General features: G+C 44.7%; 1 protein-coding gene across 2 annotated transcripts in view; it reads left to right on the top strand.

Moving 5' to 3' along the window:
- Nucleotides 1-8,911: 8,911 nt before the first annotated feature.
- Nucleotides 8,912-23,125, top strand: part of MREG (melanoregulin) — a 54,679-nt gene continuing 40,465 nt past the window's right edge. The window contains exon 1 of one of the 2 annotated variants that reach the window (XM_045512010.2): nt 8,912-9,402. Coding sequence is in view for 1 of the 2 variants with exons in the window: in XM_010948721.3 (XP_010947023.1) it covers nt 9,305-9,402 (98 nt within the window). In the remaining variant the exon portion in view is untranslated. The remainder of the gene's footprint in view (nt 9,403-23,125) is intronic. The other variant, XM_010948721.3, reaches the window with a different exon arrangement.

The raw sequence follows: 23,125 nt of genomic DNA, 5'->3' as shown, positions 1-23,125 counted from the left end.
GAATATTGCAGTGGCCCTTTAAGATTGAAGCCTGCACGGGCGTTGTAGCTGCAGCCACTTTTCCTCTGTGGAGTGAAAGAAAGCTTTCTAACCTATTTCAGAGCCTTAGCCCCATCTCCTAAGAGATCTTCTATTTTGTAACTTCATACAGTTCATTTACAATGGATGCCCACGAGGTGGCAGCACAGAGAATTACAGGAGCGTTTCTATGTAATTTTATGGGGAGATTTACTTTGTCCTTCTACTTGTGCAGAACGTGCATGAAAAAGTTGCAGGGTTCTGGCCTGTTTATGTAACCCTGTGAGTGTTACGGAGGAAGAAATAATATAAATGAATGGAACACTGAAAACCCATTGGCATAAATTTGGTTGTCTATTAACACTCAGATTGATAGAAGCTGAGCTTAAGTGGGGGCAAAACTTTGGGAGCCTTTCATAGCAAATATGAATGGTGGTCATGTTTTCTCCATTATTATAGTTTTTGATTCATATCTTCTATTTTATAATTTTGAGTCATCTTGGGTATAGCAGGTGCTTAATAAATGTTTATTAAGGTGAATTTAATTGGATTAGGAACAAATGTGGCGTGACTGATGCATCCAGGTTTATGTTTAATGTTAGGTATAATATGGGAGACTTTGGAGAGTGTGGAATACTTGGGATTGTAGGGAGGGTGATTCTTCAGAGGTGGGGAACGTCTGATCATGTCTGAGGACGTGAGAACTGAGGCTATTCTGGGCATCTGAAAAGTGTTATAGGATAGTTGGCTATGACAGTAGGGTTAATAGAGGAATATAGTGAGATGTAGGAATACAGTTACAGTGGGAACATTGTTAGATGGAGCAGGGTGGTTAGCTACAGGAGTATGGTTAGTTAGGTACGGTAGGTAGTTAGCTATTAGCTGTGGGAATATAATTAGGTATGGCAGGATAGTTAGCTACGGGAATATAGATATGGCAGGATCATTAAATGTGGGAAAGTCGGGGGTGAGATAAGAAAGGGATGTTGCAGGAATCAAAGTGATGGGTAAATTGGGATACAGATGTACTTTACAGTTTCATACATTTTCAGCTTTTGCTATGGGTAGTGCTCTGAGGATTAATACTGCTTATTTTTCATCTTTGATCCCACAAGAGGTTGAGCACAGTGCCATGTGTATCAAGTTATCACAGTAAGTATTTGTTAAATTGAATAGTTTGCTGTGTAGGTGGTGGGGCAGATGCTGACTAAAGTATGTGGGCTTTACTGACAACAGTGATCAGAGCTAGCATTTACAGGGTGCCTCCTATTTTCCATGACACTGGACTAAAAGCTTTATCTGTATTATCTCACCTAATCCTGGCTGCAGCCACAGGGGGGGCGCTGTGATGCTAGCCAGAGCCCCTGCTCTTACCACCTTGTCAATGGTTCTCAGATGTGGTTTGTGTGTAGTTCACTGGGGCCGCCATAACAAATACCACACTCCTGGTGGCTTAAGCAACAGAAATGTATTTTCTCACAGTTCTGGGAGCTGGAAGTCTGAGATCAAGGTGTCAGCAGGGTTGATCTCTTTCTGAGGCCTCTCTCCTTGGCTCATCGATGGCCGTCTTCTCCCTTGGTCTTCACCTGCTCTTCTGTCCATGTCTGCATCCTAATCTCCTCTTCTTATAAAACCAGTCACGTTGGATTAATGCCCTTACTTAACCTTAATTACCTCTTTATAGGCCCTCTCTTCAAACAGCCATATTCTGAGGTACTAGAGGTTAAGGACTTCAACAGAGGAATTTTGGAAGGGACACTGTTCAGTCTGTAACAGTGTACTTCGAAATTCCCAAGCCTTGAGAGCAGGACCAGGACTAGGGTGAGGGAAGTGAGAGGACTAGGGCACAACATTTAAGGACTCAGTTGCTCTCAGGGTTGCACAGGTGGAGGGTCTGCCCCCAGAGCAAGCACCACCTTAACAGCTGCACCCCGAGCACCTCCTTAGCCTCACCCTCGTCCCAGCCCTGCTTGGCAGCCTGATAAAATGGCAAATTCTGGGCCCCCACCCCAGAGCTTACAATTCCAAGTAGGGCCTGGGAATCTGAAGTTTCAGTAAGCATCCCTAGGGATTCTAACACAGGTGTTTAAGGTCACCCTTTTGAGAAACTCTGCCTGTGCCAGGAGCCTCATGTGAGAGTCCCTTTATGTCCAGTGAAGTCATCTCTCCCTTTCTCTTTGGTTTTGGGATTAGATGTTGCTGAAGCCATCAGTTACCTACCTGAATTTTTAGGGGCTACAGTGGAATTCTGAAGTCCCTCTGGTAGAAAGCTCCTGTAGTCTGAGTTTCGGGCACCAGACATAACAGATCCATGGACTGGATATTCTTTGTGGAGTCCTTTCTGACCATTCCAGATGGCAGAATCTCCGTGGACACACACAACCGTGTTTGGAGCAGTGCATCATCAGCTACCGTTACTGAGTGTAGTAGACGTGTGTTGGTTTTGCCTCGTGAGCATCCATTCCCTTTTTTGTGGCTCCATTTGATTTTCATTAGGAAACTCTCCCATTCTTAGTCCAACTGGCTTGCTTTTCCTATCTCCTTCACTTGAGCACTGCAGGGGTGCCCATGACACTCCATAGGTGTATTCCTCCCTCTGAAAGAGCAGCTGGTTCCATTTCAGGCCAATGAAAGTCGGGCCCAGGCCTGTTGATCAACTGGGAAGGAGCTGTTCTCTTTCTGTTCAGATTATCAGCAAGAAGAATGGTAAAATCCAGGGCGACTAGAGGCCGGAGAGTGTCACCAACTCAAAGCCCAGAGAGGAAGTAAGAGTGTCTTGTCTGTTCAGGCTACTGTAACAGAAATCCTATAGACTTGGTGGCTTATAAACAACAGAAATTATTTCTCACAGTTTTAGAGGTTGGGAAGTCCAGGATGAAGGCATTGGTAGATTCATTGTCTGTTGAGGGACCCGCTTCCTGGTTCATACACAGCTATCTTCTCACTGTGTCCCCACACGACTGGAGGGGTGAGGGAGCTCTCTGGAGTCTATTTTATAAGGGCACTAATCATATTCATGAAGGCTTCATCCTCATGACCTATCACCCCTCAAAGGCCTCACCTTCAGATTCCATCACATGGGGGATTAGGTTTAAACATATGAATCTGGGGGAGATGCAAACATTCCATCACTAGTAGAGATCAATGCTTATGTTATCTTTTGAGCACCTGGATCCAGTTATGTGTAAAGCTAGCATCACCTCTTGAATTTTCCAGGTACTTAAGCCAGTAGATTTCCTTTTATGCTTAAACTAGTCTGAGTGAAGTTTTGTCATTCACAGTTAGTTGCTGATTAATACCCAGAGGATAAAGGTCACAAAAATCTAGACAAAAAAGGTGTTATACAGGACTGACCCCCAGCAGGGTTGGATGCCTTCATGTTGGAATTATAAGAATCAAGTTTTCTTGAAGCACCTTTCCATATGCTTTATACATCTTCTAACTTACTTTATGTGTTTTTATTCTCTCCAAGGGTATCCCTTTAAAAGGTTAGACTTACTCCTAAGTAAGAAGTTATTTAGAAAGAACTCTTTGCTAACTCAAAGGGCATCCTTTTAAAAGGTTAGTTACTCCTAAGAAGTTCTTTAGAAAAGACTCTGCTAAATTTTGAGGACAGCCAAGATGCTTGTTCCTTGAAACTGAAGAAGGAACAAAGACTGATTATTAAGGTTGTCTCAGAGTATGCACTTGGGAGGAAGAAAGGAAGTGAAATTAACCAGTAAACTACACCAAATAAAAACAGTTTGAAAATTTAGAAAGTATTTTGCATTATGGGAAACCACAGAGTGATGTAACTGAAGGATTCTCAGATGGCAGATAATATCTATTTCTCTTCGGAGAGAAGCCAAGCAGAGAAATAGATAGATAAACAAACAAACAAACAAATAAATAAATAAATCTCACCTGACTCAAACTGGGCTGTTGTGCTTGGCTTGAAAGAGAACACTTCTCTCATAATTCTCTCTCTCCTGTCACAATTACCCTTTTCTTGCCTCTTCACATCCCACAGTAGGACTGTATGGATTTAGTTCTGAAAGGGATAGAATCTGACCTTTGTTAACTTAAGGGAAAAAAAAAGAAAAGAAAAAACTGTTTTAATCAACAAGTAATGGAGTAACCCACAGAATCACAGGAAAACCAGTACAACTACACTTTGGAAAATACAGGAACAGGAAAGCTCCAGGTATAAAAATGGCAAATGCTGTTGGACCTCGTCTTCCAGATGCTGTCCCCAAATTAATTCACGTCTCAACTCCAGCCATTGTCCATCTTTGGGTCCTTGCCCTTAAGATGCAAATTTCAGGAAGAGTGTCTATTTGGCCCATCTTGGTCACATGCCCATCCCTCGTTGGATGTCAGGGTTGAGGGATGGGGGAGTACCTTCACTGTTTGACTGTCTGCCCAACTCATGGAATTGGAGAGGGGTGTTCTTCAAAGGAAAATAAAGAGCTGTTACCAAAAGGAGGGATGAGGCATGCTGCACAGACAGAAACAAGAGATCCGACAGGAACCCTTGGTTGGCTTTTATCTTGGTGACACCCTGTCCACTCCCTAGTGGGACTTTTCTAGAGATAGGAGGCATGTGGGCAGTCCATCTTGGGATCCTTGGGAGAGTGATGATGCTGAACTTGGCTCAGGGTATTGGTTTGCTTTGTCTTTTTTGTCTGTAAGGAAGACAATGCGTTTTAACTCTCTACTGGACTTGGGAAAAAGTAATAGACTCTTCAGGAATTGGTATGAAGCAAACTCCATGTTCGTTGGCTCTTTTTATGTTTTCATACACATGTTTATTCAGCACTTTCATTAAGTGTCTATCACGTGGCTACGCTGTTCTGGAAGTTGTGATATAGCATATCTTTCATTTATTACATCCCTCTGATGAGTCTGTACTATTTCAGATGTTGGAATATTGCAAAGAAGTACACAGTGCCCATCTTCGCGAATGGAACCCACCTTCTAGTTCACCTACTGAATCTCACCTATGGTATCCTCAGCACCAGGCTCTATAAATATTTCTTGAATGAATAATTGACTGACACCAGCTTGTGCTATATTGCTGCAAGCATAGCATTTCTGTGGAGTGTACTAATGACATGGTGTTGGAACTTAAGTATTTTGATTTTCTCGTTTTTCCTGCCCTGCTAGCATGTGCCTTTTCCTCCAACTCTCCGAAGTCATCAGTAAATTCTTAAAGAAGAAGGACTTCCAGCTATACTGCTTGTTTTCAAAGCAAACTCTAGAGTTTTCCCTGCCATGGAGAAATATAGGCTGTCTTGTAAACAAGCAGCTGATGGGGCTGTGAGTCACCAGGTGCCCCAGGGGACTGCCCACTCCCCTGACATCTGGTGCCCAAGGGCTCTTGGTAAATGTCAGATGTTGCTGCCAGTGGTGGGCGGTGCTGGCATCAATGCAGGCAGTAGAAACAATCTAGCATCACTCTAAAAAAAAAAAAAAAAAAAAGGAAGGCTTGCTGCTGTCCTGAGGATGAAATCTGAAACAGGAAATGGGGCTGCCAAAATGTCTCAGCTACCTTCAGGCTGAAGCTGGAGGGTTTGGTAGCATTGTCGTTTCTCAAGTTACCGAAAAACAGGAAAGTCATGAAGGTATTTAACTTCTGGGAAGGTGAATACTTTGAAAACACAGATATAATAATAATCCTTAGAAAACTAATCAATAGAATACTCACATCAGGTGAAAAAGAATGAGGTATAATCATGTGCACTAGTTAGGCTAGGTCTCCAAGACATATTATTACATGGAAAAAGCTTGCAGGTAGATGAATGCATACCTTTTATATTAAAACCAAACTCACTACCAAAAAATAACAACATATACAATGATGCCATATATACGTCACAGGGTACATACATGTATGTGTGTCCAGAAAATGTTGTAGCCTGCTGATCATAATAGCTACCCTGAGGATGCTAGAAAGGAGACAGGACTATGGATTGTGGTCCCTATTAGAGAGAACTTTAACTGTAATATTTCAACTTTTTAGAGGACTGTTTCATTTATAAGTTTTAACATGTAAAATTAATTTTAAAATATTCATAGTTGCTAGAGCAGGCAAACACCACATGTGATCCTTAGCAAGGCAGAGCATTAACCTCCTGATCAAGCTTGTTAAAGAGACATGGTTCTATGGCTTTCCAAACATATCCTGTCTGAAACCGACCACATAAAAGATGTCCACACATTGCGGAGGTTCACATGTGAGAAGAAAGACTGTCATATGCAAGCCAAGTAGTACCGGAACTGACATTGGCTCAACAGGCCTATTCTCTTTGGATTTAGTCAATTGTGTTGAATTCTGCTACTTCTGTAATCAAAACAATCTCATTTGAGTCTCACTACTGTGTCTAGTAGGTAGGGTGAGACTCATGATCTCCATTTCACAGATTAGAAAGTTGAGGTTTGGAAAAATTAAGTGACTTGTCTAAGATCAAGGTTAGTCAAGGGGCAGAGCCTACCTATATTTTCCAGGAGCTGAATACCTTCCCTGACTCCTCCATTTTCAACAATTACAGCTCCAATAGTTAAAAGTAGCTGTCAAATCCTAGATTTCTTCTAGCTGGCAGCCCCCTCTGCCCACTTCCTACTTGAACCTAGGTGAGTGGGTTCAAGTTCAAAAACCAATTTCAGGACACAGTGCATTCTACCAAGGGGATTGTCCAGCCAGCAGTGAGTTTGCCGTCAAGAACAACCCTCAGTCTCCATGCTGGCAGGGTTGTCAGTAACAAATGACATGGAGCTCAGCTTGACCCCATAGCCTTGTGCTGCCCGGTGAGAGCTGGCACCCTGTCTATCCTCTTAACTTTTCATGATGGGTCCAGATCCTGTCTCCCCAGCTAAGTCAGAGCCCTCAGGGAACTTCTCTCAACCTTCCTTAACCCTCAGTAGCCAGCCTTCCAATAAATATGCACTTGATAAGTTCCTTCGGCCTCATAATGTAGCCAGAAAAGGACACACTTACATGGAGTAACACACTTTTAAAATGAAAACACTGCCCATGAGAATTGACACTTCTGAAAATAAACTCTAGCTCTTCCTCCCCACGCCTCCAAACCCGCTCCTCCCATACCCTTTTTTAGCTCAATCAATGACACTTCGACTTTCAGAGCTTGGAAACCCCAAACTCAGACTCACTCTCTTCTTTCTTTTACACTTTACTTCCAATCTGATATCAGTCTTGTTGGCTCTGCCTTCAATTCCGTCTAGAGTCCAACCATTTCTTCCCACCTGTAACTGCTTCCTCCCTGGTCCAAATTATTGCCATCTGTCACCTGGATCATTAGAATGGCCTCCATTTGCCTCTCCCTAAAACAGCCTTCAGCACCCAGTTTCTTCTCAAGACAGCAGCTAAAGGGTCCTCTTACCATCCAGGTAGACCATATTACTCCCTCTACTCAAAACTCTCCAAAGCTTTGCTCAGCTCAAAGTGAACAAAATCTGGAGTCCTTGCTGAGTCCTACGAGGTCCCATATGCTATCACCTCGTATGACTCTTCCTTCCTCCTGGCCCACTCCTCCCCAGGCCCCCCCTGCTCTTTTCCAGGCACCCTATAGATTATATTCTCCCTCCTCTGGGGTTCTGCACACCGTCTGCACTCTCCCCTCAGTGCTCTTCCCCTTGATATCAGGGCCAGCTTGCTCAAGTCTTAGCTCAAATATCACCGTATCAGGAGGCTTTCCTTGACTGACCACCCCATTTGAAACTGCAGGCACCACCCCTCCCTCCAGGACACACACAAACACACACACACACACATTCAACCTCACACGTGCACACACTCATATGACTTCCTGGCAGTTCTAACCCCCCTCCCTGGTTTATTTTTCTCCATAGTCCAAATCAACTTCTAATACACTAAATAAATGTCTTGTTTCATTTGTCTAACTCCCCTATTAGAATGTTTGCTCCAAGAGAGTGGGAACTTTTGTTTCTTTCATTCACTGCTGTATCCTCAGAGCCTAGAATATGCCCAGCACCTAACAGATGTTCAATAAATATTTGTTGAGTAAATAAGATTGACAAAGATGAAAATCCATACTATTGGTGGGGGTCAAGGGAAGTAGATACTTTCACATGTTGCTGATCACAGTGTAAATCGGAATTATCTCTTTGGAGGGCAATTTGGCAAGATCCACCAAAATTTTAAAAAGCATTCACCCAGCAGTTCAACTGCCAGGCATTTACTCAGGAGATATACATGTCCAAACACATAGTTTAAAGATGTTCACTGCTGCATTATTTTAATAACAAAAGGCTAGAATGAATTTAAATGTCAACCCATACAGGGCCTGGTTAATTAACATATGGGCATCCGTATGACTGCATAATATGCAGCTTTTAAAACGACAGAGGGAGATACGCCTGTATTGATGTCGAACAGTCTCCATGGCAAACTGAGTGAAACAAGGCAGGGTCAGAATTGTGTGCAGTATGCCACTGTTAGGGTAAAAAGGGAGGAGGCTATGTGTGCCTATACTTACAAGTCTGTACAAGCATAAATAAACATATATGTAAATAGCTCTGGAAAATCGCAAGGAACTAGTGATAGAAATCTGCCTTTTTTTTTTTTTTTGAAGGAGTTATTCAAGGACTGGGAAGCTTGGAAACACTTTAAAAAAATTCACTGTGAATATAATACTTAAAAAACCCACTTTTGTAATGTGTCAATTCTTACTCTTTTGTTAACTTTTATTCTGTGTGGGGCTGATGTGTTAAAAATATGCCCTAACCTCTGCTTTGAAGCCAGCGGGTGGGGTGGGAAGGAGGACCTTTTATTTCCTCCGGGAGTGAAGCCAATAAAACGTATGAATAGATCCAGCTCGACCTCGTGCTCTGTGACTCGAGGGCTTCCCCCTCCTCCCCGCAGCCCATAGCCGGTCGGTGCCCTCGGATTTTGCCGTCAGGCAGCGGGAGTCCCTGCTTCCTCCTTAGAGGGCAGCAGCGGAGCGTCTCCGGGACGCATGCGCTCCGATTTGCGCCGGGGGAATTAAGAGAGAGGGGGAAAAAAAAAGCCCCAACAAAACACGCGCCCCAAACAAAACCGAAGTGCAGGAAAGCGCGCGGCCCTGCAGCCCCGGGGCCGTGGAGGCGCCTCCCGCCTCGCCCGCATTCCCGGCCGCGGCGTGATGCGCACGGACTGGCCCGCGACGCCCGGGCCGCCACTGTCCCCGCACCTAGACGCCGGCCCGGTGGCCGCGCCCCAGCCGCGCTCGCTCGCCGCTGCCGCGGCTTTCTCGGAGTCGCCCGGCGCCTGCGGGGCACCTCGCTCTCCATGGGGCTGCGGGACTGGCTGAGGATCGTGTGCTGCTACTGCTGCCCGTGCAAGTGCCTGGAGGAGCCCGCCGTGCCCGAGAAGGAGCCGCTGGTCAGGTGGGTGCGCGCCCCGGCCGCGATCTGGGGATCCCTGGGCGCTGCTGAGCGCTGCGGAGTCGGGGTACCCGTGTGCTCGTTCGAGCTGGGGAAGTGCGTTGGCTTTAAGGTCATGCTGAGGCACAGACTAAGCCCCTTGGTCCCTTACAGGAGGTCCTGCTCCTTGGGATAAAATTTTGCCCCAAAGCACAAATCCTCGGAGCCACCAGAGAACCAAGCAGATATCTGTGGAAAATGCCAAGAATTTGGGTGCAGTGCCCGGGCAGGGAAGTACGGAGCGAAGTTTGCATAGGAGTCCGATTAAATACAACTGTAACTGACTATTTCATAGGCATACTTTAGTGCAATAGGCAACTGAATTTCTGTTTCATTCAGAAAACTGTTGGATACGTTTGCATTTTATTACTGAAGGAGACAAATCTCAGTGACTGAGCACAAGAAAATACTTTTCACAGTGTAAAAAAACCCCGTATTTTTCTCAAGGAACAGCCTGTACACTGGGATGTTGATGCATTACAGATTAAGCTATGAAGTGTGAGGAAATGTAATGCATGTTAACAAGTGCTGAGTGGCTTTGTGAAGGCACCATACAACACAGTTTTATTCAGGGCTGTGTTTGTTGCAATTAGTTTATATCGGGACTCTGCTGAAATTAAGGTTACACTAGATTGTTCTTTGAGGGTAGATATGACAGAAGCGAAATATTTTAAATGAAATTAGGAAACAGTAGATGAGGCAGAGTTCCAGGGTTGGGTAACCAAACTTTGAAGCCAGCTTTTCTTATGAAGTATGCAACTAATATGATAAAGCTTTTACAACTTTTAAAAAGCATGATTTACCTTTCCTTTCTCTGTCAAGTTCAAACACTTCCCTTGACTTTTGAGATCTTACATAACCCCTTCCTGCCTGTCCCCTCTTATTATCTGGTACATTACACACTGCACACTCCTTGATCTAATCAGACAGGCATCCTTACTGCTCTAGGAACAATCCAACCTTCTTATTCCCTCTAAGCTTGTTTCAAGTAGTGACCTTTAACCTTCCTGCCCCTTCCTAAATGCTAGTTCTCAAGGTCCCCTCAAGCAGTCTTCTTTGACTTGCCCATATTCATCTCTCTCTCCTGTGACATAGGATTTTTAACTTGCCATCTGCCCCTCACTGTTTAGTGAGCACACATATATGTAAACATATATGTCCTGTTTGCTTTATGTGTATAAAGTCATACATAGAATATACCATGTTTTTGTGTGCTCTTGCTATGGTGTTCCCACTTAGATTATTAGATTGCTCTGGGCATGGAGAAACCCAGTAATCTACCCCTAGTCTTAAAAAGTAGTGGGCACCAATCGAATTTCATGCTTAGGTCGTACACTCAACTTGTCAGTAATTCATAGCCACATGAAATGCAGCCCTCAGTTTGATCTCATCCCCAGGGCCTTGGGTCTTTCCGGTTTTCTGTCTGGGATTACTATTTGAGGTAATAGTTTTGGTTGTTTTAAAATCTCCACCCTCTCCTGCCTTGTTTTACACTGTAAGTCAGTGAATTTTGCAAATGATTTTAAAAAGATAGAGTCAGTTGGGGCAGAATAGCATAGTGCTCATGAGTCAGATTGCCAGGGGTTAAATTCCAACTGGGTGACCTGGCACAGGTTATGCAACTTTTTGTGTGCCTTAATTTCCTCATCTGTAAAATGGGGATGATAATAGTGCGTACCTTAGGGAGGCAGGGAGAAATGAAATGAGCTAAAGTGCTTGGTCGTGTCTGACACAGTAAACACTCTGTACATTTTAGTTACTATTGATTATCACTGTTATTCTTCTGAGCACGTGCATCTGAGTGAACTGGTCTTTTGTGGTTTAGTGTCATTCTGGCATCATTTCAGTATAATATTTGAGAAGATCAGCCTATGAATGGACGTGTCAGGTAGTGATATGTGTTGGGGGAGGGCACCTGTGTTCTTTCCTACCCAGGTCATCACAAGGTCTAGTTTGAAAGTTTTTTAAAGTGTGACCTTCAGTGGCTTTTAGTATATTCACAAAGTTGTGCAGTCATCACCAGTATCTAACTCATAATATTTTCATCATTCTGAAAAGAAGCACCATACTCATTAGCAGTTGCTTGCTGCCCTCCCCTCCCTGCCCACTCCCCCCCGAACCCCCAATCCCCGCAGTCAACCACTAATCTGTCTTTATAAATTTGCTTATTCTGGACATTTTGTGTAAATGGAATCATTCGATATGTGGCCTTTTGCATCTGAATTCTTTCATATGGCATAACATTTTCAAATTTCATCCCTGTTGTAGCATGTATTAGTCCTTCATTCCTCTTTGTAGTTGCATAATATTCCTTTGTATGGATATACTACATTTTATTTATCAATCAATGGACATTTGGGTGGTTTCCAAGTGTCTCTTAGAAATAATGCTGCTATGAACACTTGTGTACAAGTTTTTGTACAGACGTATGTTTTCAATTCTCTTAGGTAAATACCTAGAAGCGGCCTTGCTGGGTCATACAGTAAATTCTACATTTAACTTTTTGAGGAACTGCCAGGCTGTTTTCCATAGTGGCTGGTTTGAAATCTTAATGTGATGAAATCATACGGCCAGATGGTCTCAATTATTAATTTATTAAGAACTTCATTCTTCGTGTCATTTTTTTCATTAATAAAAAAAGTTTTGTACAGCCACCTCCTTCCCCTCAACTAAATCCTTTATTCTATCCTAAAACACTGGTTTTCAAGTTTTATTTCATACCCCGTGGCAATAGTGCCCGAAGGGGTGTGTGATCAGAGTGCGGGAAGACATCTGCATTTGTGTGCGTGGGCACCTGCAGTCCTTTTCCAAAATGCACCAGGGACACTCGTTAGTTCAGGAAAACCAATTTTTAATCTCAGCTCATTTGCCAATCTGACATTGCCACTAAGGTTTTTGACCTTGCAACTTTTGTTTTTTCTGGAACCTTGTACCTGAAGGGGAATGCTTGTCCCTTGCCTGGTTTGCATCTGTATTGTCTCTCTGTCCCACTAGCGCTTGGTTTGCCCTTTCTCTGGATATATGCTGACTAAAAATGCTCTCTGATAATTGCCATGTTCTTCAGCTGCCGGCCTTTGCTTTCCTTTGTTCAGGCACAAATGTCTTTTAAGAGTAGTCAGCTGTACCCCCACTCCTTCACCTCCCACTCACCATAAGATCTGGTTCCTTCCCCTTGTGTGATCACATGAAATTTGCTCTCTTGCAAGTTACAAGAGAAAGATCTGCAGTTCTTTTCCCAGCATACACAGGCTACCTCTGTGCTGACCATCCGTGCCTTATTTCCCATTTCCTCTTTCCCTGGCCTCTGATTCCACATTCTCTAGTCTCCATGCCCGTGATTAGTCTAATCATGCTGGTTTGCCTTCTGGTGCCTCTGTCAATCACGTAATTGTTAGCCAGACGTCTTTTGTTTTCTCTACTGCTGAAAATTCTGCTCAGTTTTTAAGGCCCATCTCAGTTGCCACCCAGATGATGAAGTCTTAGAAAGTCTCCCCAAGCAGTTACGGTGTCTCTTCTCTTTCTTTTTACCCCTCAAGTCACTTACTGCATTCTGCCTGGTGTTACTCATGTAAAGTGGGTGCTGCAACCCCTGCCAGAGTGGAGGCTCTAATCTAGATTGGAGGGGATTCATCTTACTCACTTAGCATGCCCTGTTGTGCCCAGCACGGTGCTCCACATGGAATAAGAACGGAATAAAGACTACTTTTTTAAAATGGAGGTACTAGGGATTGAACCCAGGACCTTGTGCATGCTAGGCACGCACTCCACTACTAAGCTAGGCTATACCCCACCCCCCAAGAATGGAATGCTTTTTGATTAATAAAAATTACAGTAATAGCTGTTCATTGATTAACTTCTCCCTATGTGTAAATTTTTAAAAAGTGTATTTGAAACAAAAATGGTATGAAAAGTAACAGAGCAAACACCCACATACCCAGCACCCACCTTAAGAAACTATTAACACTGGAGTTGAAGCCCCCACCATGTATCTGTGACCACATCCTTCTCCTCGTCCAAAGGTGACCTCTAAATTGGATCCATGTTTAGCATTCTTAACTTGATATGAATGGTGTGTGCTGCTTGTAGGCTCTTGCCTGAGACTTTTTTTACATACATTCTGTCATTTAATCATCACTATGTCCAAATGAGATAGGTGTTATGTATCCCCATTTTATAGATAAGGAACCCAGGGCTTAGAGTGTTTAAATAATAAATAAATAATAAAGTAATAATAAAATAAATCAGAGAGTCAGAATTTGAATCCATGTCTGTCTGAGTCCATGGCTTGAATTATGGAAAATTCAGAAAACTATCGAAGAGTTTTCAAAAACAACTTATAATATTTATACACTAAAAACGGAGAGACATCACTAGCCTTAGCGCCTGCCCACTGTGCCCCTTTCTCCTGCCCTTCCTCCGTGTCCTTCTTTAGTGAAATTCTTCTACCCGGATGTAGCAGCAGCTGGCCCAGTGAGCCAAGCCCAGGGGGAGTCAGGAGACCTGAGCCCTAGTCCCATCTATTAATTGGCTGTGGGATTTGGGGGAAGTCTCTGTACTTCCTTGAACGTTAGTTTTTTCTTCCGTACAATGGAGAGCTCCGACTTTGAGGCGCAGGCTTGAAGGGCTGTTCCAGGCTTGATGCAGACTGCCCTCTTTCTGTGGGCTTGTGTCAGCTGAAATTCTGTTTGACACACAGTACAGGGGCAGTGAGGCTGTCTGTAGTCCTGCGAAGGAGCCAGGACATGTGGATTGTGACCATTTGTCAAACTCTTTAGCTGTCCAGGCCTGCTTCACCAGCGTATAGGTGAGTAATCGTTTCTAATTCCAGGAAGCTTCAAACAAGTCTGGGCCTGGAGGAAGGACCTGTGGCCTGACTGAACACCAGCTTCAACCCCAAAGGAAGCCAAAGAACAATGTACATCTCACTGTTCTCGCACCTTCGCCCCAATCTTAGGACTGAGTCACATAACATTCATCTTGTCAGTCATCTATGTAAGGTCTGAGGTTCTGAACGCCATCCTTCCCCGCGCTGACTGTATTTCTAAAGTAGAGCAAATAGTCAGCCATGAAAGAAGAATAAAATAGTGCCATTTGCAGCAACACGGATGACCTGGAGATCATCATTCTAAGTGAAGTAAGCCAGAAAGTGAAAGAAAAATACAATATTATATCACTTATATGTGGAATCTGAAAAAAAAAAAAAAAAGACAAATGAAGCTATTTGCAAAACAGAAACAGACTCACAGACATAGGAAACAAACTTATGGTTACCAGGGGGTAGGGGTGAGGAGGGATAAATCAGGAGTTCGAGATTTGCCGATACTAATGACTATATGTAAAATAGATAAATAACAAGTTTCTACTGTGGAGCACGTGGAACTACATTCAATGTCTTGTAGTAACCTATAATGAAAAAGAATATGAAAACGAATATACGTATGTATATGTGTAACTGAAACATGATGCTGTACACCAGAAATTGATGCAATATTGTAAACTGACTATACTTCAACCAAAAAAGTTTTTTAAAAATAGAGTAAATAGTGATCACAACAACAACAAAATATCAATATGCACTGAGGACAGGATGATAATGTAAGTGGACTGTCTGGGAATGGCTAGATCATTGTTTATTTATCTGTAAATTAGTGAATGACTTTCTGGTTCAGGATTTCATGTTACTAATTAAAAGAAACATTGGAGGTATGTATCATTAATTTCTAGGGCTGTTACAACAAATTACGGCAAATTTGGTAGCTGAAAATGGCAGAAATGTGTACTTCCAGTTCTGCAAGCAAGAAATCTGAAGTCAAGAGATTGGCAGGTCCATCTCCCTCTGAAGACTCAGGGAATCCTTCCTTACTCGGTCCAGCACAGTTCCAGTCCTTGCCTCCGTCTTCTTCCATGTGTCTCTCCTTCTCCATGTCCCAAATCTCCTTTTCTTTTCTCTGATAAGGATACCAGCCATTGGATTTCGGGTCCACTCTAAACCCAGGATGATTTCATCTCAAGATCCTTAATTTAATTATGTGTAGAAAGCCCCTATTTCCAAATAAGGTCACCTTCACAGGATTTGGAGTTTAGGACTGAGAGATACCTTCCGAGGGGACACTATTCAACTGCTGCAGGGTGCTTTTGGAAAAATGTTTGAGCTTAAAGCATTGTTTTTCTTTTTATTATTGAAGTATATAGTCAGTTTACAATGTTGTGTTGATTTCAGGTGTACAGTGTAATAGTTCAGTCATACATTTTCATATTCTTTTTCATTATAGGTTATTAAAAGATATTGAATATAGTTCCCTGTGCTAGACAGTAGAAACTTGTTTATTTATTTTATATCTAGTAGTTAGTATCTGCAAATCTCAAACTCCCAATTTATCCCTTCCCATCTCTTTTCCCATCTGGTAACCATAAATTTGTTCTCTATGTCTATGAGTTTGTTTCTGTTTTGTAAATAAGTTCTTTTGTATACTTTTTTTTTTTAGATTCCACATATAAGTGATATAATATTGTATTTTTCTTTCTCTTTCTGGCTTACTTCACTTAGAATGATGATCTCCAGTTCCATCCATATTGCTGCAAATGGCACTATTCTTATTGTTTTTCATGGCTGAGTAGTATTCCATTGTATGTGTATACACATACATACACAACTTCTTTATCCAGTCATCTGTTGATGGACATTTAGGTTGTTTCCATTTCTTGGCTATTGTAAATAGTGCTGCTATGAACACTGAGGTGCGTGTATCTTTTTGAGTTAGAGTTCCCTCCAGATATACAAAGCAGTTTTTTATTTCAGAGCTTTTATAGCAGAGCTTTCTTCCATCAGGGATAAAAGCATGCTCTTGCCATGTAAAAATCCACATCTGAGCCTGAGTTGTGGCCCTTGAAATTAGGTGATTCTGGAGGCACAATTGCAGTCACGTTTAAGCAGAGAGATGCCCACGTCCTCTGGCCCTCGACAGTCTCCCACCATATGCCATCCATTATGGACACCAGAGGCCTGGAGAAGGTTGTTTTATGTCTATAGAGGGGCTGTTCTGAGGAGGAATTGATCTGGGCCGGTGAGTGTGGGCAACAGAATTGAATTTCCCTGACAATAAAGAAATGGTTCGCTGTGAGTGGTACTACTCCAGCTTGCAGAAGAGGGCGAGGGATTGAAGTTGTGACATGTGCCTTCTCTGCCTAGCTCTGCTCATCCTTTGTAGGCTGTCTGTGGTGCTACCCTACACCATAGTACTGTCGTAAGTGCTGTATATCTATTAAATCCTCATCATCACTCGATGAGGTCCGGTCAGTTCTTGTTATTCACAGTAGTTACGTTCTACAGTCACCGCAAATGCTGGATTAAAGAACCGTTGCTCCAAGGGGGAAATCCAGGGTGATCCCTGAGAGCCGATTCATCAACTGATCAATACATAACCGTGTTTTATGTTCATTTCTGCCTGAAGACACCTTATTGAATGTATATCATTGATTCATTAACATTGAACTCACAGCCAAAAGCCCACAAACTCATGCCTGGATGAAGGGTCGCTAACACACTGTTTTAGCACTTCCGCTCTGTGCTCAGGGGCCATTCTAAATAGTGACATCACCAACGAAAAGCATAACCATGCAAAAAAAACATGGTGCTAAATAGTTACGAAGAGGAGACTTGTTTGCAGTAGGAGAGATGCAACAAGAAAGCAGGGCATGGTCCTGTAGGACCTCACCTGGGAACTCGAGCCTTGGATGTTGCAAAAGCCCCCAGGAGTATTGATTTGGGGCTCGCAGATGAATTTTAGCAAGTGAGCCAATTTGCAGGTACGGGATCCGGGAATGACGAGGCTGGACTGTGATCACATCTGTAATCCCCACTTGACGATTGAAGAAACCGAGGCCAAGAGCGTCCATAGCTTGCTCAGAGGTGCACGCGCGCGCAAACGAGTTCACATCCTACTCCATTTCAGTTCCCCAGAGCTATGTGCAGGGAGGTGTGTATCTAGCCGCTTATATGGTGTGTTCTAGAAATTGTGTTTGAAGTATGACACTTGCCCCGAATTGTCACAGCCTGGGGTCCAGAGGCACTGGTTCATCTTTCTGTGTTAAGGCTGTGGAGCCAGGTGCCAATAGGAAAGAAGGGTGGTGAGTTTAAGACATTTAAGAGGCAATCACCACCAACTCTAGAAGGACAAAAATCTTCCACCTGGGTACAGTTTTTCATTTCACCATTTGGACTCACATGACTTCCGAGCTGATCAGATTGCCTTCCACTCCTGGAAGGGCTTTGGAAAACGTTGGCTAATGTGCAAGTGTCAGGGCGATTGCTCAGACAGGGGCCCAGATGGCCTGACTCTTTTCCCATAATCTACTGCTGGGTTCCCCGAGCTGATGCAATGGACTCACCATGTCTTTCTGCACAACCTGCACTTACACAGCCTGTAACCCTGGGCCAGACAGTGATTCATAGGAAGTGACTGCAGAGGCACCAAGGATTCTGACTGCAGGAAGGTGCTCCTGGCTCCCAGAATCCATTCTCTGGGTTGTACTTTTGCCTACTTGAAAGACAGAGAAGAGAGGGGAGGCTCCTGCATACTGTTCCCAGAAACTGGGCCTTGGGACCTGTAAGTAGGAGGTAAAGACATTACCAAGAAGTCAGCCGCTCAGAATTCATCTTGGGATGACTTTTAAAGATTTGCTTCCCAGGCAGCCCACAGCATCCCTCTTCCCTCTTGGTGAGTTGCGTTAGTCAGTCTTGGTGGCACTGGAAGTTCCTGAGAACGAGAGGTTTCTTTCTTGCACATATCATGTGATCTCGGTTTCCTGGAACTGTGCTTTCTCTAGATATCTTGACATGATCTTACCACGGCACCTTTGTTTAAAAAGCAAATTCTGCTTACATGTTGGGTAACATAGCTTATTCTGTTAGCAGTGGAAGTCCTTTTCGGTCTGAGTTCATTCATCTTTGTTTTATGCTAGTGATCTACTGTGCACTCTATTCTTTGGTGCCTTTTTTGGGCAGTAATTTTGGTGAGAGAGTATGTGTCTGGGCTGCCTGGAAGGGGTTAAGAGTTTACTGAGTTGCCTGTCACTTATTTTTTTTCTTAACTTTTAAAAATTTGTATTTGGATGTATGATATCAGAGACTAAAAACATACAAAGCTATGTACAGTGTAAAGAACAGCCATACCGAACACCCCTTTAACCACCACCCAGGGCAGCAGACAGCTATCGGCAGCCCCAGGCTCCCCGCCCCGATGGTATCTAGACTTTTGTGACAGTCATTTCCTTGCTTTCCTTTATAGCTTCACCACCTATGTATGCACCTTAAAAATGTACTTTAATTTTGCCTGCTTTGAAACTTTACGTTCTTAGGATCAACCGGTGTGTTTTCGGCTTTGTGAGCGCCATCCAAGTTGGCGCAGGTCGGTGGTGGTTCTCACTTCTGTACAGCATATCCCCTTTGGTTCACCCGTTCCTCTGTTGGTGGACTTTTGGGTGGTTTCCAGTTTGAGGCTATTAGGCACGGTTTAGATAATAAAGTCAGCATATTAAGGTGAAATTGTTCATCCATCACCATGCTGGCCTCCTCCTGGGTCCTCAGATACACAGGCACATGCTGTCTCAGGGCCTTTGCACCAGCCTAGAATGTTCTTTCTCCACCTACCTGTCTGGGAGGCTCCCTCACTTTACTCCGATCTATGCTCAGAGTCATTGTATCAGGAAGTTCTTCCCTGACCACACTCTGTAAAACAGTCCTCTTCACCGTCTCTGTCTTTTATTCACCGTGTAGTCCTTCAGAGCCCTAATCACCAGCCGTCATAAATGTATGTGCTTATTATCATCTGCTTCCTCTGGAAGACCGTGAGCCCCACCATTATAAATTTCAACAGCTCAAAAATGTTAAGAGTTTGTCTTTGAGTCTGGAAAGTGGGATTCCAGCCTCATGTGTACCATTCAGAGCCCTGTGAAGTTAGGAAATTACCTTTCATTCACTCAGCAAATTGAGCACCTACTAAGTGCCAGGTCCTGTTCTAAACACTCCAGTTCATTACTGAGCAAAACAGCTACAGATCCTGACCTCGGGGGGCTCTTATTGTAGTGTGGGGGCACAATAACCGTAAACATAGTAAGTAAATTAGGAGATAAATACAGTCGTCCCTTGGTTATCTGCAGGGGATTGGTTCCAGAGCCCCACCCCCCACCTCCCCCAACCCTGGGATGCAGAACCCATGGATACGGAGGCAGAGCAGGGGCAGGGGGCATGCTTGCAATTTTAAATAGATTGCTCTGAAGAGGCCTCATGGAGGAGGGGATGTTTAAACAGAGCTTTGAAGGAGGGGATGGAGTGAGGCATGTGAGTATCGGGGGAAATACTACAGGGAAGAGAATGAGCCAGTGCAAGGGCAGTGTGACTGGTGGGCTGAGGGGACAACAAAGAGCCCAGAGTGGCTAGGGTGTCACGAGGGGCCTTATAGACCACCTGGCGACCTTGGCTTATATTCTAAGTCAAATGGGAGCCGCTGGAAGGTTTTGAGGGAAGGGTGACAAGATCTGATTTACATATTAAAAGAATCACTTCGGTTGTTGTGTTAAGAGAATTGATAGAGGCAATGGTAGAAAGAGGTAGATTATTGAAAAAAAAACCAATTGCAGGAATTCTTATGCAAGATGGAGGTGTCTGGGCTCTGGTGGCAGTGATGAAGGTGGGTATTTGTTTACTGTATTGTCAGTAGGATTTTCTGGTGGATTAGATGTTGGGTCAGGGGCTTGTGTTAAGGATGTGTCAAAGAACCAAGGATGACTTGAAGGGTTTTGGCCCGAGCAGTCGGAAGGTTGGATTTTCCATCATCTGGGTGGGGAGACTACTGGTGGGGCGGTTTGGAGGGAAGGCCAGGTGCTTGGTTTCTGCCAGGTTGAGCTTGAGCTGTCTGTTGGACATCCAGGTGGAGGCAGGAGGGAGGCAGGTAGAGGCAGGAGTCTGGGACTTGGAGGACAGGTCTGAGCTGGAGATACCGGTCTGGGTTTAAGAATCTTCCTCAGGAAGATGACATTTAAAGCCACGAGACCGGATGAAGTGACCAGGAGCGAGTGGAAACAGGGAAGAGACCAAGGATTGTGTCTAATCTGCCTGAGCCCCAGCGTCTTCTCCACTGGGAGAAATAAAATTGTGCTGCCCCTGCTGATTGCACAGGGTTCTTGCCAGGACCATCTTCAAGCATTTAACGCACTTACAGCAGCAAATGAAGCATGATCACAGGGGGCTCTGTTTCAGCCCTGGGAAGGGAAGGCATGAAGGGTGGGAACAGATCAGGGAGCGGCACCCAAAAAAGGTCCCTGGCATTCTTCCTCTTGCACGTTGGGGAAGTGGATACCTCTGGTGTTGAGGGGACCTATGAGCCTAGGTGGTTAAACAATGAGAGGAGCTCCAGAATCTATGGAATGATGTTCAGAGTTGGGGTTATATGGTATGTAAACATTGGGTTAACCAGGTAAGAGAAAAGAGCCAGAGTATCTGTCTTGGGAGCAGTGAAGGAAGAAAGGAGGGAGGGAGGGAGTGGGGGAGAGAGACAGAATAGAGGAGGGAGGGAGGGAAAGAAGGAGATGGTAAGCATCTTAGGTTCTCCTGCTCCTCCACTGGGAAGTTGCCACAGGGAGAGGGAGGGGAAGGTCTGGAAGCCAGGGGCAAAGAGGCAGGCCAGTTCCTAGTGGGGAATCAGATAAGGAGGCCTTGAGTGGTCAAGGAGTGACTGTTTTTTAAGACCTCTGTTTGCCGTTTACTGGGGATTTGATCCTCCCTGCCTTCAGAGCTGCACTCCTGGACCTGGAGGGCTGACGCACAGCCTGTCTGTGGGGAGTGCAGCGGTGTCCCTGGGGCTGCTGGCTTCAGCAGCCGGCCTGTGTACGTGGGGTTCTGTGGGGCTTTCCAGAAGCTTTCACATGTGGTCCTTGCTGGTCGTGGGGACTCACGGGAAACCCTCGTGAGCAGCTTTAATGCTGAGTGGCACTTTGCCCGCTGTCCTCAGGCTCCGAGTCTGGTGTTTCTAAGCCTTGAGTCTCCTTTTAGCTCTAGATGGTGTGGAAGGAAGACTCTCAAGGGATCTGCTCTTGCACCCCAGGTGGGGCTCGGGGTGGAACCTGAGACTTGGCTCATTCTATCTTTTAGGAATAAAAACAGCCTCTGCTTCGCTTCATATGTAACTTCAGAGCCGCCTCTCAAATGCTTGGGGTTAATAAAATATTTATCATCAGCAGATGGTGGCCAGGGGCAGCCACTCTCACTTTCCTCAGACCCTTTCAGAGATCATTATATGGGGGAGGGGGAGAAAGTGAGGCTCCGATTCAGTGCCCCCTTCCCCCTGCCCTCTGTCCTCCCTGGGTTTCTTGGGCCCAGACCCCAGGCCCTTTGCACAGAGTTCTCTTTACACAGGCCCCGCAGTCCTTCACAGTCTCAGGCGCTCAGAGGTTCCCAAGCTGCTTCTTTAGTTGTTTACCTGAGGCTTTCTTTGTTTTGGTCTTTCCACCTTAATTGGATGGAAATTGGATGCTGCCTTGACTGGGAGGTGGAGCAGGACAAAAGGAAGGAATGGGGACCACATGACCGGAGCACAAAACCAGGGGCCCTGGGAGCCAGGCTGGTCTGACAGGCCCTTCCCAGTGAGCTCACGCCTTCATTCACTTTCATCTTGCCCAGTATTTTGGTGAAATTATTAAGTTAATGATTTATTTAACAATGACCCCCACCTTGTCTATGCCCCAAAGAAACCTGACTTGTAACTCTATTGGACAAGACAGTGGTGGGAGCGAGGTCCAGGTGAGGGAGGCAGCGGATCAGAGTGGAGGGGGCTGCACCACAGAGAAGCCCAAATCCCGAGCTTGGGAGCACGGCTGGAGCTCGCAAGCATCACCCTGGTGAGAGTCATCGCTCACCCAGGGGCAGAAGCCCTTGGTTCTCTTCCCTGTTTTATATCATCCCCCGGGCATCAGTGACTAGGCAGAGTTTGAGGCTCATGGGACGTCAGGGGAGCATTGCTTCTAATTAGGGCAGGGCTAGATGTTGGGGAAGCTGGGGAGGCACCACCTGTCTGGAGACGTGAGCACATCCAAGCAGGCTTGGTGTTGACCATCCTACAGAGCTGAATTCATGTTTGTAGATTAAGGATGAGTGGATACTGTTTGACGTTGGCTGGGGTCATGCTTCTGTATGTGTGTGTGTGAGAGAGAGAGAGTGTGTGTGGGGTGCGGTGGGAAGAAGAGTGAAAGAGAGAGATTGGTTGATTGGTTGAGTGTGAGACGGTGGGAGCAACTGGTCAGGGAGACAGCTGGCATAATCATCTCAAAACATGCAAAGAAACTGTGGGTTAGCAAGCAAAAAGTGGCTGGATTATTCATGGTCAAATGTTTGCCACTGATTATTCAGGTAGACTCTGACTAATTTTTAAACCTCCTGCTTTTAGGGAATTTTAATGAGTTACACATCTGGGATTTCTGTTAGCACATTGGGTCACAGCTCAGGTGCTCTGTTCAGGTACCTTTAAAGCAGCTACTCTGTGCCCGCCCCTGCCAGGTGATGTGCGATGTGTAAGAAATACTGGATACAAATCCCTTCCCTAGGGGAACACAGCAACTTGCTAAGGGTACAAGACTCACACAAATGAAACAAATCTGGGGGAAAGTAAAAGACCAGTTTCGGGAATGGACGTGG

This window comes from Camelus bactrianus, chromosome 5, assembly GCF_048773025.1.
Source record: "Camelus bactrianus isolate YW-2024 breed Bactrian camel chromosome 5, ASM4877302v1, whole genome shotgun sequence".
NCBI lineage: Eukaryota > Metazoa > Chordata > Mammalia > Artiodactyla > Camelidae > Camelus > Camelus bactrianus.
The sequence above is the reverse complement of the archived record's forward strand: the minus strand, read 5'-3'. Positions and strand labels throughout refer to the sequence as shown.